Genomic DNA, 14,941 nt, shown 5'->3' on the forward strand with positions numbered 1-14,941 from the left:
CGATGAGCTGCGGGCGGCCGCGCGAATCACACGTTCCCGGGGTAAAATGATGATGCATGACAAATGGTAGAGAAGGTACCGGACAAACACACACACACACACACCCCCTCCGCAAGCCTCCACCTCCGGAACGGGCGACGTAGCCTGCCGTCCAATTAGCGCCGGCTACGCACACTCCAGCGGCGCTGCGTGTCAATCAATGGAACAAGCAGCTGATAATGAATTGAGAAAAATGATTCCGCCGTACGCATGGGGGGGGCGGGGGGGCGGGCGGGCGTCCAGCCTTGCATGACAAAATTCCCGATCGATGTCTGCCGGCGACACGCTGTCGTCCTGTGATCTTGCACTTACGCAACACGTGTCATATTTAATCACTGTCCTCTTTAAAGTCCCCAATGACTTTTTCACAATCAAAGCTCCCAGTTCAAAAAAAAAAAAAAAAATCTCCATCAGATTCCTGTGCACAATATATTTGCTTTTCCTCCCCTCCATCACATGTGATGCCATTCCATTCACTAGGAGCCACCGCCCAGCTTAAAGAGCTTCTCAGGGGTGAGCATCTCATCCACCTTTCTTCTGCACCTGCTTCTGTCGCGCCGCGCCACCAAACCACAAGGTCGCAGCCGTGCGCCTCATTTCAGAACTTGCTTACTCGTCACTCCGCGCGGGGAGAAGTTCTCCTCACACACCCGCCGCTGATTTATTGCTTATTAACCTTCCAGCATTCTGTAAATGGTGGCTTTGTTCAATCCCGAGTGCATCTTCACCTCCCGTGATTTGAGCACCGCATCGTTTTTCACACGCGGGTCATGTTTATTCATCCCAAACAGCCCAATGTTTGGAGGTTTTCCAACATAAGCCGGCTGCAAACAGACGGGCATCATCTAGATGCTGTTGGCTCTGCGAGTGAGGGCGATCGCTCAGAAACTGACTGGTCCAGGAAATTCAAAGTGCGCAAATTTGACTTTGATCCCTGATTTGGACTTTGGCTGCGGCAAAAGCAAAAACCCGTATCGATTTTGGATTCTGAAGAAGGCCAGTGTGAAAGATTTAGAGTAGAGGGAAAGCATGTTGGAAAAAAAATCATTTCTCTCATGCTGCTACTGGAGCTCAAAAAGCATATCGCAGTGAGATTGACTGGAAAGGTCAGCATGACGTTGTGTTCTGATGACTCACTGCCTTGAGAAATCACAAAACCTTGAACACGTCATCAACATTCTGCGTGACTATTGAAATATTCTGATGCAAAATTGCAATGGAACCAGCTTTTTTATGTCAGTAATATAAAGACTAAAAGCAGCGAATAATGGCTGCTCATTTTTACTATTGCTATTAACTTTGCACATATTAATCTATTGTATGTAAAAGTGACACACTTGGCCTTTGAGTATAACCTCTGAAATGGTGCTAATTATTGTCCTGCTGTAAGACTATTAGCGCTGCTATTGATTAATAACCCAGGTCGTCAAGGAGCTCCATTAGTTTGACATGGCCGTGTGACATGACACTTATTGAGTTCTGCACACAGTTTTAATCATGCACAAGCACCAAGTGGCGCCGGATCATTCTTCATTTACAGCCCCGAAGGTCTGCGCGTGACTCGGTGAGGCAAAGCTAATAAATTACACCACACAGTCTTACGATTCACTGTCAGTTTTTCCCCTTGACGAGTTTGAAAGAATCATTGTCGCCTCTAATTGCCGAATGGCGCGGACACGCCCATCGCTATTTGTCTCACGCCTCTTGAAGCTGTCTTCACAACAGCGGCAATCAGCACTGCTCACTGCAACGACAAAAAAAAAAAAAAAAAACACTCCCATAATTTGTCTCCTTTTGGTACCTTGAACACAAGCCCCTGCTGCTCAGCTGCAGAGTTTTCTCTTGTCCCGAAGGACTTTAAAAAGTTGGAAAACAGCAAGAGAGGAGGAATCATGCTGGGGACGGTTTTCTTCTCCCCCATTCGGTGGCCTCAGATGAGGACCCTGCGGCATGTCTTTCAAACAATAACAACACAATAACGCAGCATCCACAGCGTGTTCGGACTTCACAAAGACGTAAATGACGCAACATTTCTCCCGCTGCAGTAATAAGAAACCGTCATGATGTAGAAAAATGTGCCGCTTCTCCAGGTTGGAAGCTGGACTGCTCCTCATCGCAACAATACAAAGACTGAAGGGCGTGATGGGAACGCAACAACGCTCTAAAGTGTGGATCTGCTCACCCAGACTACACCTGTGGACACACCTGTGTGCAGATGCAGCAGTCAGACAGAAATATTCACATTAGCTTGAAGGGCAGAGAACAGCGCTGAAGATTTACCTCGTTTTTCACTCACTTTGATATATTTTTTTTTTTTTTCTTGCTGTACTTCCGTCAAGCTTTGGAAAGATTTAAGTTGCTCACGACTGCAAATCGCAGCTCGCCAGCGGGGCCTATTGTACTGTTGGTACCGAGACAGATGGTAGATTACAAGAGCACTGAATATGGGGAAATGTGTTAAGTGGGCCTGAGATCGTGTTCGTCATTCTGGCCCAGCAGTGAAATAATTAGTGAGGAGAGACACTGTTACACTCACTCCATGTGTGTGTGTGTGTGTGTGTGTGTGTGTGTGTGTGTGTGTGTGTGTGTGTGTGTGTGTGTGTGTGTGACTGTGCTGAGCCCGTGGGCTTTTTTCCACCATCATCAGGAGTATTTATTAATGCATAAGAGTGATACTGATTACAGTGTGGCTGTAATTTCATTAGGGGTATGTGGGTCAGACTGGGAGTATGGACGGCGGCTCTCTGTATAATTATTTATTAACCATCACAGTGGGGACCTTCAAGTCACACCCCCACAGCCAGGGGGGAAATCTAGTCCTCACCACCTCTCTTTCTCTCTGCTCCTCCTCTGTGGAGCCACTGAAGCAGGACCCTCTCTGAAGCTCTCCTTCCCTTTGTGTGTTTCTGTCGCCCGTCCAGCCTCCACCTCCTCCACCTCCCTCCATTTCCAATTCCTTCCTCTCGCTCCTTCTTGGGTTGTAAAATATTAATGTGGGGTAAATGACATCAATCGTCTGTTTCTCAGAAACGGTGCCGCCCAGTCTCTCCTGGGTGCCCCACCCCCCTCTGCTCATTAATTTCACACACACACACACACACACACACACACACACCTTCTCGCGTCTTCATAATGCCTCCTTCCTTTATTTATGATTGCTTGTGGGCTTGTTTTTTTTTTTTAGCACCTCAACTCAGTTTTTCCTTTATTTTTTATTTCGCTGTCCTCTTTCTTTTTGCCACTTATGTTCTCCTCTTTTTTTCACCGGTAAAGATCTAACTATGGGAGCTCCCACCAACCAAAGTGATTAACTTGGGTTGAACTCTTTAAAGAAAAAACACATCAGTCGGCTTGTCACGTCAACAACCTCCCCAATTTGCCTTCCACACTTTATTTTGAAGAGCTCCAGTGCATCAGACACACCTCCAGAGACAACATGGCCCCAGGGGCAAAAACAAGTTGTGTCTCTATCCTAAATTAACTGTTACAGGAAAAATGGAATGAGTTGTTCTAGGGCTTACCAGCAGAAAGGACCAGTTATCGAAGTACTTTGTTTCATTTGTCAAGCTATTAAACCCAGAGTGTCTGAGTTTGGGTGTTAAGATTGATGTCAAGAGGCAACAATGAAGTATTTTTTTTCATTGAGATGAGAACCATGAACTCTTGATGAGGCAATTAAAAAGAAACCTTTTTAACGCTTTCAAGAAGAAAGCACGATGCACCATCAGTGGGTTGAAAACATGAAGATGATGGAAGTTGGGATTTATTGACTGACTGTTTCAAGTTGTAAACTATATAATACTAATGTATTAGAATAATATTAATTACAATGATTTCGACCATCCTGCATAGTCACTTTTCACATATCTCGGAAGTCTGTTCAGTTTAGTAAACTGAACTTTTGAAACATTTGTGAACAGCTGTTGGAATCTAATTTATTCTGATAAAATGAACTGAAGAGGGTCCAGGGATTGGTTGATCAGGGTTTTTTGGGGGTTTTTTTGTGCAATATCTATATGGCAAGATAAACCTTATTAAACGAAGGTGTTCTTTTTTTCCATTTATAAGGGTCGAGTGTTTCCACTTGAGGCACAGTTTAAATGGAAGCAAGTTTTAAGTTGCAGAACAAAGGCTGACTCCATTAAATTTGTCCTTCAGGTGACAGATAGGGCTGTAACTCAGGAAACAGGACGGAGTTTTCATTCCCTGAATAATTTCAGACAAGAGAGATAAAAAAAAAAAAAAAAAACACGCAGATGTTGAACTTAACAAGTTAGTGTGATTGTTAATTTCAACATCTGTGGTTTGTTTTTTTTCATTGGGATCGATTTGGTTTCAATATCAGATCCCATTTTTAACCCTTTCCAAATTTTTCAATTTTCCTGGATAGCTTGTCTTGAAGAATCCAACTTCCCCCAAAATATCTCAGGCTGTAGATGGTGTTCAATGTTTCCGAGGTGCAGCGACCGACCTCCCAACAATAACGGCTGTCACCGCCGCAGCCACAGAGCAGATTTCCCAGATTAACGAGCCACTTCGCAAAGATTCTCCCAGAGCTTTGTGTTACTGCTTCTCATTACCGCCGCTGCTTTTTACGGCAATAGTTTGAACAAAGTCATTATTGGAGTTACTTCACAGTGGTGCTAAAGTCCCTGCAGTCTAATCGAATATACAGATTAGGCATGAAGAAAACTTTGGAGGGGGGAGCCGAGTGGGCAGCCGCAGCATGGAAATCAGCTGCTAATTGTACTTTTGTGATAAATAATGTTGTTGCAGTGGTTTTAATGACCATCCTAAGGCAAAAACATCTGATCTCATGTTTTTAGTTTTTTAACCTGATTCAGCAGATGGATCTTCTCCAAGCTTCTTCATCTTTTGCATCCACCTGGTAAACAGCGTGCAGAAAATGTTTGGAGAAGGGAGGGAAGGTCACCCTTAGAGGATTTTTGTTCCACTGAGTCCTTTATTATGACCAGCTGCAGGTGTTTATCAGAACTAAAACGAAAAACTGTATTGACCACAAAGAAAAGTGGCTCTGTGACAGCATCCACAGCTTATAGTAGCTTCTTCTTCCTCAACTTCCTCTTCTTCCTCTTCTTCTTCTTCTTCTTCTTCTTCTTCTTCTTTTTCTTCTTCCACCTTCCACCTCTTTGTTTGTAAAGGACTTGTGAAATCCATTTAAATGTTAAGACTGATTAGAAACAAACTGTCATTGGAAGTTTGCAAGATGGATGAGCTTCAAAGTTGAAAAGTTAACAATGACAACAGGAATTGAAACATAAATAAAGAGACCTGGACAAAATGTAGGTTTCCAACTTATATTTGTGTTCAGGTGACAACATAGTGATAAATTACAGTCTGACAGTCATTTATGGCTCGAGGAGATAAACTCCAACTGACTGATTGTTTCATGCAATGGTCTCATCAGACTGTTTTGAGATTGCTTGTATTTTGAATATCAACATGAGCCTCATTCTGCAAAAGAAAAATACTTAGAATGTTTGCTTATTGGCATACATGGCTTGTCTGATGGTAATGACCTGATATTCCCTTGTCTCATTCTTTAAAATGTTGACTCTTCATTCATCTTGCCTCAGAAAGAGCGTGATAATGTGTCTGAAATGCAGGCAGGCATTCAGGCAGAATCCTTCTGTTTTCCATTTCTTCCCAGATGCTATTTTTAAATACCTTGGACAGCGCAATAAAATGCTATTTAGTCAAGATAATGACACCTGTCTGGAGTCGCAGCGTCGCACTTTGGATTTTTAATGGGATATTGACTGAAGCGTCGCCGAGGGCAGCGATCTTTTTTAGATTTCACTTCTGTTGATCTAAAAGTCCTGCTGGCCGTGCGAGAAGAAGCCCGGCGTCACTGATAAATATGGATTCATGGCCGTCACATCGGCCCGTCTGAATATTAGATGGGTTTTTACATCTCGCTCCATAGTAGTGGATATTTTCCCAAACTCCTTAAAGTCATATTCTGATGCCTCGCCACTTACAAAAACACACCCAGTCTAAAAACTAAAGGTGAAACTGAAGACAAGTCATCCTCAGTTCAAATCATCCTGCTTATTATTTGCAAGTTTAAAAAAAAATTTACAGTAATTTATTATTAATGACTTTCAATGACTAAAACCATACTAAGCTCCTGCTTAGTGTCACCCTGCACTAGACTAGACTTGCTCTGTTTAGCTCTTTAACACATGTGGGCTGCAGGTCCGGCCTTGGACGGCTGCCATTGATTGAACGATCGTCTCTCCGGGTGGAGGCAGAGACGGATGGCTGCAGGGAGGAAGAGGAGTAGGATGAGGCTGGAGGAGCAGAGGGCAATCTTTGTCTGTTCTCAGAAAGAGCGCCGCCAGCAGCGGCCGCTCGCTGTCGGCGCTCTGCAGCCCCTCGTCAGCTCGCGCTCAAATCTCATTTCAACGTGCCCACGCAGTTTGGTCCGACGCGGCCGTCTGTCAGTGGTGCGCAGGCTCCGAGAACTTTCCCCCCTTCACACACACACACACCCAAACACACACACACACACACACACACACACACACACTCCTGTCAGAGCTGCGTATCCAGAAGTGATGATTTGCTTCCCTAATAGAGCAACTAATCTTCCTGAAAGCAGCTATTTAACATGCACACACACTCCCCCACCCTGTCTGTCTGCAAAATAAAAACATCCTGCAAACACCAAAGTGAATTGATCTCCCCCTACTCCTCCTCCTCCTCCCCTGTCGTTTACCTCACACACCGGCGACATCAGTTCATCTCGGCGACATTCAGAGCGCCCTTGTGACAAACACAACCATCAGTGAGACAGCAGAGATCAAGCGCCGCTGGTGCTTCTGTGTGTGTGTGTGTGTGTGTGTGTGTGTGTGTGTGTGTGTGTGTGTGTGTGTGTGTGTGTGTGTGTGTGTGTGTGTGTGTGTGTGTGTGTGTGTGTGTGTTTGTCTTGTCTCATCAACTCCAGGCACGTCTGGCCTCCGCTTGCATAATGCTACAGTAGGGCAGCTCTTTCAAAGGCCCCCGCAGCATCAGTTGCCAGGGTTACCGACAGGTCGGCCACCGCCGTGATGAGGATAAATGGGCGCCGGGCTCCCATCAGCCCCTGGGTCACAATCAGTCTGCCTCGCTCGCACACTTCCACACACACACACACACACACACACACACAGTCTTTCCCCTTTGGTTCAATCCCTGTGTGAGTAAATACCTGTACAGCAGCACATGACTAAACACCTTGAAAAATCGCATTTCACAGCCCATCGAACACACACACACACACACACACGCTCTGCAGCAACCGCAGGTGCATTATTCCCGTCACTCAGGGTTCTCTGTGAGAGTGCAGGGGTTGCTGGTTCGACTCCTCCGTCGCCGTCCTGACCGTCGGCTCTCGCGCTTCATCCATCACCGCCCTCGCCGCTCATTAAACGCACTGTAGTCGCTCCTTTAGTCGCCCATTCCATTTCTGTCCATCTGTTCCGAGCCGGGGGCGGGTGGAGAGGTGGGGCGGGGGGGGCGCCGTGTGGCACCTGTGAGCATTTGTGCGATCTGCCGTCTCAGCCATCTGCACACAGCAAAGTGTCGACACCGTTGTTTACCTGCACTGTTGTTTTTTTTTCGCTGCTCCTTGTTGTGTTTGTCTGCATCTGGTTCCATCCAACAGTGTTTGTGTCTCGCGCTTCGTGCGTCCGCATTGCGTACTCACCGCTTCTGCTTCTCGTTCCGCAGGACGACGGCGACGTGGAGGACGACATGACGATTAGAGAGGTGAGACGCTCGCACACATCTGAGCCTCTGGAGAATGATTTGTTCACTCACTCACTCACTCACTCACTCACTCACTGACCTCCATCCAAACTCCACTTAACACTGTAATTAAACCACAGCACAACTTCCTCTTAATTCCATATAATAGTATTGCAATAATACAGGTACAATTTGATAGGGTGCTTCAATGGACTGAAAAACGTCTACAGTGACCTTTGCAGTACAAACTGATACTTCAACTATACATGAGCCTGAACCTGTCAGAGAACCTAATGTGCAGGTGACCATCATAGAGGCTTATTTTTCTGTCATATGTCGAAGCCTTTGCGACACAGACGGCTTTTCAGATTCCTCAATATACTCAGACTGGCCCGCAGTCTTATATTTTTGGATTTGATATCATTCATAATTCATCCATCAACAGCACCTCTCATTTCCTCTCTGTCAGCTGCACATTCCTCACACTTCCTGTCTACATTTCCCCCCCAGACCGCCTCACTGTTCACCCCTCGTACATCTGCAGCGTCTCGCTCAGCCGCCTCTACCTCATTGTAGCTCACCTCTTTTCCTTTTTTCCCTGCTTTTTTTTTTTTTTTCAACCATCCTTCATTTTCAAGTCCTGGGTGACTTTGAAAGTCATTCAGTGACGGCGGAAGGCGATGGGAAGACGTGATGTCTTTCTGATTGTTGCCCGCCATCAGACGCCATCCAAGGCCCAACACGTCCACAGTGTGTCAGTTTGTTTTTTGACAGACCAAAACAAACCTTTTATGTAAAGTTATGCCAGAGTAATTTGCCCTGACTGTAAAAAGTCACAATTTTAATTAACTTTTAATTGACCAGTCAATTCTACACGGTCAGCAAAGCCCTCTGTTTTGTTCACTCTCGTCTTTTTCATCTCATCACTGAACTCCATCCGTCCTTGCGTGGGTTCATTTATCTATTTATTTTCTGCAGATTGCAGAGTGGGAGGAGATGCAGCTCGACGAGCAGGTCAACTTCAACAACTGCAAGATCGACCCCGCCCCCTTCCAGCTGGTGGAACGCACATCGCTACACAAGGTCTGATTGCAAAATGTTCACATTTAAATGCCTTAAATTGCAGATGGAAACTCTGTTGTCTTGATTATTCAACGCATCGTCTGCGCGGTTGAGTCGTTTTGTCGCAAAGACGTGTGGAAGTTGAACAGACGAGGGTCGAGAACGCAGCCTTGAGGAGCTCCGTCTCTGTTGCAACGATGACATTCATCATTCTCAACATGAAATCAAATCACTTTTTGTTGCTAGTTGACAACTTTTAGCATTGCTGATGGGCCTCACCTGTCAGGTAAAACAACAGCACTTGTTAGAAATTACTACAATTCATCATCCTATATTCTGGAGGCTTCTGTTTGATTGTGGAAAACCCGCTATGGACAAAAGCAGCCATGAAAATGCAGCACGCTGCCTTCACCCCAAGGGCAGCTGGGAAAATTATCCAGTATCCAACCCGTTCTTTTTTAACTAATGTGGAAAGAACAGATAAACGGATGTGAGCCAAACATTTATAATAGGTTTTCCTTGCTCTTATTTCATAATATGTTCAGCAAAGCCGCCGGTCCTCTAGTAGCAGGAAGGAAAACTGAAAGTCTGGAGCCCCATGTCCATTTCTTATAGTGGCACAGTGGCACACTCTGGCGCCCTGCCCCCCCCCCCCACACACACACACACACACACACACACACACTGAGGAACAGGGGGAGTCTGATTCTGGCTGTGGCTGCACCTAATGCTCCATTCATTATTCTACCTCTCTATCTCTCTTTCTCTCGTCCCATTCTTTCACTTCCTTCCCCCCTCTCTCTCCTTCTCTCCTTTCCTCCCTCACCCACTCGTCCCCCCCCCCCCCCCCCCCCCCCACTGCACACCTCTGGGCTCTGTGTGAATACTCTTTAAACATTTAAGAGTGGGATCCTGCACCAATCCATCTTGCCCCACCCACCCCTCACCCCCTCCCCACCCCACCCCCCACCCCCACCCCCCCAGCCCCCGCGCTCCAGTGCACACTGCCAAAAGCCAATACCACGCACAATCTCCCTCAGCATATTAAACACCGCCCGCCGCCACTTCCGCTGCTGTATTCAGAACTGTGTGTGTGACTGTGTGTGTCGAAGTGAAACTATTCTTCCTTAAGCCAAGCCCCGCTCAGCCCCTGTTTGCCCCAAAATCTTTCCCTGCTTTTCTTTCTCTGTTTCTTCCTGCTCCACTTTTTATTACATTGATTTCGAATCAGTGTGCACTTTGAAATATGACTTATTCTAGATCAGCTGTTATCATGTAATGTACATATCCCGCCATACTTTTAGGTGTTCATCAAAAAGGACGGCTTTGTGAAGGTCATCCAGTGCAGCTCAATACCTTGTGGGTTGAAGTTATTTAATCCCTCAGAAAAAAGAGGATTCTTTGAACCACCTGAGGATTTTGAATCCTTAGTCATTTCAAATTTGATGATAGTTACATCAAAGTAGTGTTGAGCACTTGTCTGAGCTTAGTAACGTGTAATCAGAGTACCATTTCTAAACTATTTAAAAAAAAAAATCAACTAATAAATGTTCAGTTGTTTGAAATCCGGCATTGAATGGTATTACACAAGTAAAAAAGACAGTTTCGTTATTTAGTTAAGTGTGATAAATGAGAAACAGGAGGTAAAAACTAAGTATCCAATATAACTGAGGGACAGGAATGTTGGTGCAGCCGGTGTCTGTTCAGAAGGGCGTCAACTCTGGCATTCTGACTGCGCCGACTCTCTATTGACTCCACGGTTCCGTTTGCAGCACCTTTAATAAGTGGATGAGAGCCGAGATAGATGTGGATGTGCTGAACCGGAGGTGAGCTGACTCTGTCCCCAGCAGAGCTATTATGTGGTCCGGTGGGGGGGGGGAACTCTCTGACAGATTACATTACAAGTGGCCCCGGCTTAAAACCCTTTACAATCTTTTTCTTGGCACTGCTTCCCTTTGCTTGGCACACTGGGATCAATTTCAGACGTCCCAAAAGCCCATTTTGGCTAATGACCAGCCAACACACAAAAAAAGTCCGGTTGGCTTCAGACCTCCAACCTTCATCATTCACAACTGACCTCTTGCTTTTTCTTTTTTTCCCCCCCTGTTTGCTCCAAGTGTCACATCGTCGTCCTCCTGCACAGTAACTCTAGAAGTGGAGATGAGTTAAAATGAAACTTTAATGACCCTTGTGGCTAAACTGAGTTCCTGCATCAGCAGCTGTGGTGCTAATAATAATACGACGCTAATGAGGAGGAACAAAACAGGGTCATGCGAAAAACCTGGTGACCGGAAAATTAAGTTGGGCGTTAATGTAACCTCTTCGGCGCGCTCGTTTTTTTGGGGTCGTGAGGAAAATTGAATTTTACTCTCCTCCATCAGCAAGCGCCGATAAAAACCACGGCGCGTTAAAAGTTTACTGGTCAAGTCGTATTCAAGAGGGAAATATCTGAAATTCACCTTCACCCTCCCAGTTAATGATGATGTAACGATGTTGGCCATGAAAATTAACTCCGGTTCTATATTTAGAAAGCCGCTCTTGACGTGCGTGCCCTTTTTTTATACGAGACAATCTGCACGCTTTGGCTGCCTCAGCCCAGCGTTTGACCTCCTCTGTGGAGCAGCTGGGCCAGGTTAATGTGTGGGAGCTGCCATTAGTCTAGATGTGAGTCGTTGATAAAAAAAAAAAATAAAAAAAAATCCCTTTACTGACACTACAAGCCAACACAGGTGCCGAGCAGCTGAAGTTACTCAACGAGACGAATTACAAATAGCTTGCTGGTAATTTTAGACAGACTCGACAGTTTTCCGAAGGTTTTCATGATATTGATATTGTTTGGATATTATATTTCAAAGTCAGTGTCAAAGCCACCTTATTTGTCTCCCTCATTGTGGAAGGTGGAAAGTTTCTGTACGGGGACGTGGAGACAAAACAGAGAACTATGAAATTGCACAATTTCAAAACGTTAAACCCGCATCCAAACTTTTGACTTTGTTGTGTAGAAAATCTCATTTTGAGGCCCAACTTCTCCCAAAGTTAGCAATTCCCATTTGAACCCTAAACATTATGAGAAACTCAATGAATCCGTTCTTGTAATTGTTGGATAATTGAATTCGCTGGTGCGTCTCTCTGAAGCCGACCTAATAATCGCGGCGGTGAGCGGGAGCCCAGCGTGATGCGACTTGCGTTTATTTCCACCGTTCCGCTGCCGTATTTACCCATTAAATCCTAAACCCTCCGCTTTCCATCTTTCCCGCAGACCCACACCATCTTCTCCCTGCTGGGCCTGGACCACGCCTACGTCACCAGCATCGGCCGCCTCATCGGCGTCGTCTCCCTCAAAGAGGTAAATCTGATTTTTAACGTTCCTCTTCTTTTCATCTCTGTCGCTGGGAAACGCCGCACTTCCACAGCGCTGACGCGGAGTGAGCGCGTTTTGTTTGCTCCGTCGCCGAGCCGCCGCAGTTTAAAAGTCACGTCTGTCACCGCTGGCGCGCTGGCAGCGCATCCGCAGCCTCTCGCAGCGGTAGAAGTCCTTGTCAGTCGCGCCGTCATTGTGCTGCGCGCTCGTACGCAGAGACATTTCAGTCGGCGATAATGGTTCCTCCTCCCTCCACCTGTTAGCCGCCATGACAGACAAAAGGCTGCTTAATATTGCCGTCTCTGTCCATTGTCTTTCCGTCTCTTCTCCTCTCCCTCCTCTCTCCATCTCGCCTTCCGCACAAATAACAAAAGAGAAGGGGAGGGAGGCGGGGGGGAAAAAAAACTCCCTCGCTCTTTGTGAATTGGTCCGGGAAGTGGTGAGAGGATTGTTGCTAAGTGCGCTGCCTCTCTTGCCCGTCCCTGACATTTAGGCTTTTTTTGTTCTGCCTTCTACCAGCAGTCAAAAAAAAAAAAAAAAAAAAAAAACAGAGCGGAAGCAGATAAAGCTGAGCCTCTCTCCCAGTCTGCTGTCTGTCACACAGATGTTCTATCTACCCGGTCCAAGCCCAAGAAAGGAATCGCAGGGTTGTTAGTGTGCAGGCGCTCCGATGAAATATTGGAGTGTGACCTTTTTTTTTTTTTATTGGCCAGGCGGTGTAACTGCAGTGTTCAAATCCTTCGCAACATCGGCCAAATAAGAGGATTGGGTCAGAGCCTTTCACTAAGACAGCAGGGCGAGAAACACAAGTGGAAAATGTTGTTGAAATGTGTGGAAAACACGTTTTTGAGGCCTCCCGTTTGGTCGCGAAGGACGTGCAGGGAGGCGGTTTGTTTTGGTCGAGCATTGCTGTTGAAATTTAAATCGATATTGGATTTTGCATGTGTGCAGGCGGCTTCGCTGTCTTCCATATTCAGGTTGAAGCAAAACTTGTTTGGGTTCATATAAAAAGGTTCGCTGTTCTATCCGGAGGGAGAGAATTTTATTTTTTTTTGATAAATTTTAATATTGGCCTGCGACTCCTTCCAAGTTTTACATTTTGGTCCCACTGTGTATTTGAGTTTGACGGCGGTGGTCTAGCTTGTAGCTGCTTTTAGCAAAACTCCCAGTGCACACAGGAAGTGGTGCAGAGGCTCAGCAATGAGCTTCACGCTGCATCTAAAAAGTGAGAAGTTTATGTCACTCAGCGGCTTTCAAGTACGCAGGAAAATAATTTTTTAAACGCTAAGTGGTCGTAAAAGTATTTAGCAACACACTTAACAAGCCTTATGAGCCTCATGCCCCACTGATTTGTACATACTTTGTTCCTAAAGGGTTTTTCTTTTAACCAGTTTCAGTCTCATTCTTCACTCTGATAGGCTCTGACAGTCTCTTCCACCCTTTCTGTCACACAAGCAGGACTTTTATGAACATTAAAAGCGGCGTGTTCCCTCTTGGCACCATTCTCAGTAAACCCGCCACTGGACTTTTTTTTTATAATCCATTTTCATTCCTGTTGCCGACGGGAGGCACACAGAGTAATAAGTGCTCTGCTGGTTTTCCGTCTCTCTTTCCTCTCGTCCGGTGCCGCTCTGTAAAACCATTCAGCGAATGGCAGCGAACGTGGCTCCCGACTCGCTTCCCGCTGCACGCCGGCCCCTGACCGTGAGCCTTACCTCCATTACATTTCGGAAAAGAGATCCCAGTGCAAAATAGAAAACGGCCCTTGTGCCCATACATCAGATTGTAAACTACTGGCATGATTTTTAGCAGCGTAGAACAAGGCCAGCGCTGTGTCGGGGGTTAGCAGTTCCATTTCCCAGGAGGTCGCCGCAGCCGCAGCCGCAGTGTTGCCCAGCATAACAAGTGGAGAAAAAGACACAACTGATACACATATAGTGTGATATAATCCCTTCGCAGCTTCATCCGCCATCCCAAAAGCAGCGCAAGCAGCGCTTTGTCCTCGTCATTCAGTATTTTCACACCTTGACGTTTTTTTGCGCTAACGCATTTTTTAGTGGTGTTTGGATCTCTTCCCAGCAAGTTAGCCAAGGTTTCACTCCTCCTTCTTCTTCTTCTTCTTCTTCGTCTTTCAGCTTCGCAAGGCCATCGAGGGCTCGGTGACAGTGAAGGGCGTGAAGGTGCGCCCCCCACTGGCCAGCTTCAGGGACAGCGGCACCAGCAGCAGCGAGAACGAGGCCACCGAGCTCCACAAGCTGTGGGATCGCCACAACATGACGCTGCCTCGCGACCACACTCCCTCCGAGTCCGACGAGAAGTCCCAGTGAGAGGACGTCGAGGAGGACGAGGGAGAGGAGCAGCTGGAGGAGGAGGAGGAGGAAGAAGACGCCGGCATTGACATATTTTATCTCCCCCCCCAAAGCCACAAACATGCAAAAATCCTCAGGGCTTAGCATCAATATTTAATTCTGGAAAAGTTCTACTGCTCTGCCAGCCTCTTCGCAGCTCCTCCTCCTCCTCCACTCTTCGTCGTGAGCTCGCCTTCCTCTCCTCCATCTCGCACTGTTGCTTCTCCAAGAGGGGACGCCGGACACTCCACGAAGAGCGGGGTACTTTGCCTGTGCCCTGCTCTCCATTTACACCTGGGAACCAACAGCAGAGTGAATGTGGACTTGGGTTGGGTCGGGCTGTTTGGGTGGGTGGGGCACATGTTGGTCCAACACTTTC

General features: G+C 46.5%; 1 protein-coding gene across 6 annotated transcripts in view; it reads left to right on the top strand.

Annotated features, from left to right (window-relative positions):
* LOC142895624 (chloride channel protein 2-like) overlaps positions 1–14,941 on the top strand; it is a 92,247-nt gene that overhangs the window by 73,727 nt on the left and 3,579 nt on the right. For 4 of the 6 annotated variants that reach the window (XM_076036832.1, XM_076036835.1, XM_076036834.1 and 1 more), the window contains 4 exons: positions 7,774–7,812; positions 8,770–8,874; positions 12,113–12,199; positions 14,350–14,941. The exon at positions 14,350–14,941 is cut by the window's right edge and continues 3,579 nt beyond it. In XM_076036832.1, the coding sequence (XP_075892947.1) occupies positions 7,774–7,812; positions 8,770–8,874; positions 12,113–12,199; positions 14,350–14,541 (423 nt within the window). In that variant the 3' untranslated portion in view covers positions 14,542–14,941. Of the gene's footprint in view, positions 1–519; positions 553–7,773; positions 7,813–8,769; positions 8,875–12,112; positions 12,200–14,349 lie in introns of all 6 variants that reach the window. The other 2 variants (XM_076036831.1, XM_076036833.1) reach the window with 1 other exon arrangement.

This window comes from Nelusetta ayraudi, unplaced genomic scaffold (genome assembly GCF_046127955.1).
Source record: "Nelusetta ayraudi isolate G7.1 ecotype Tasmania unplaced genomic scaffold, CSIRO-AGI_Nayr_v1 ptg000048l, whole genome shotgun sequence".
NCBI lineage: Eukaryota > Metazoa > Chordata > Actinopteri > Tetraodontiformes > Monacanthidae > Nelusetta > Nelusetta ayraudi.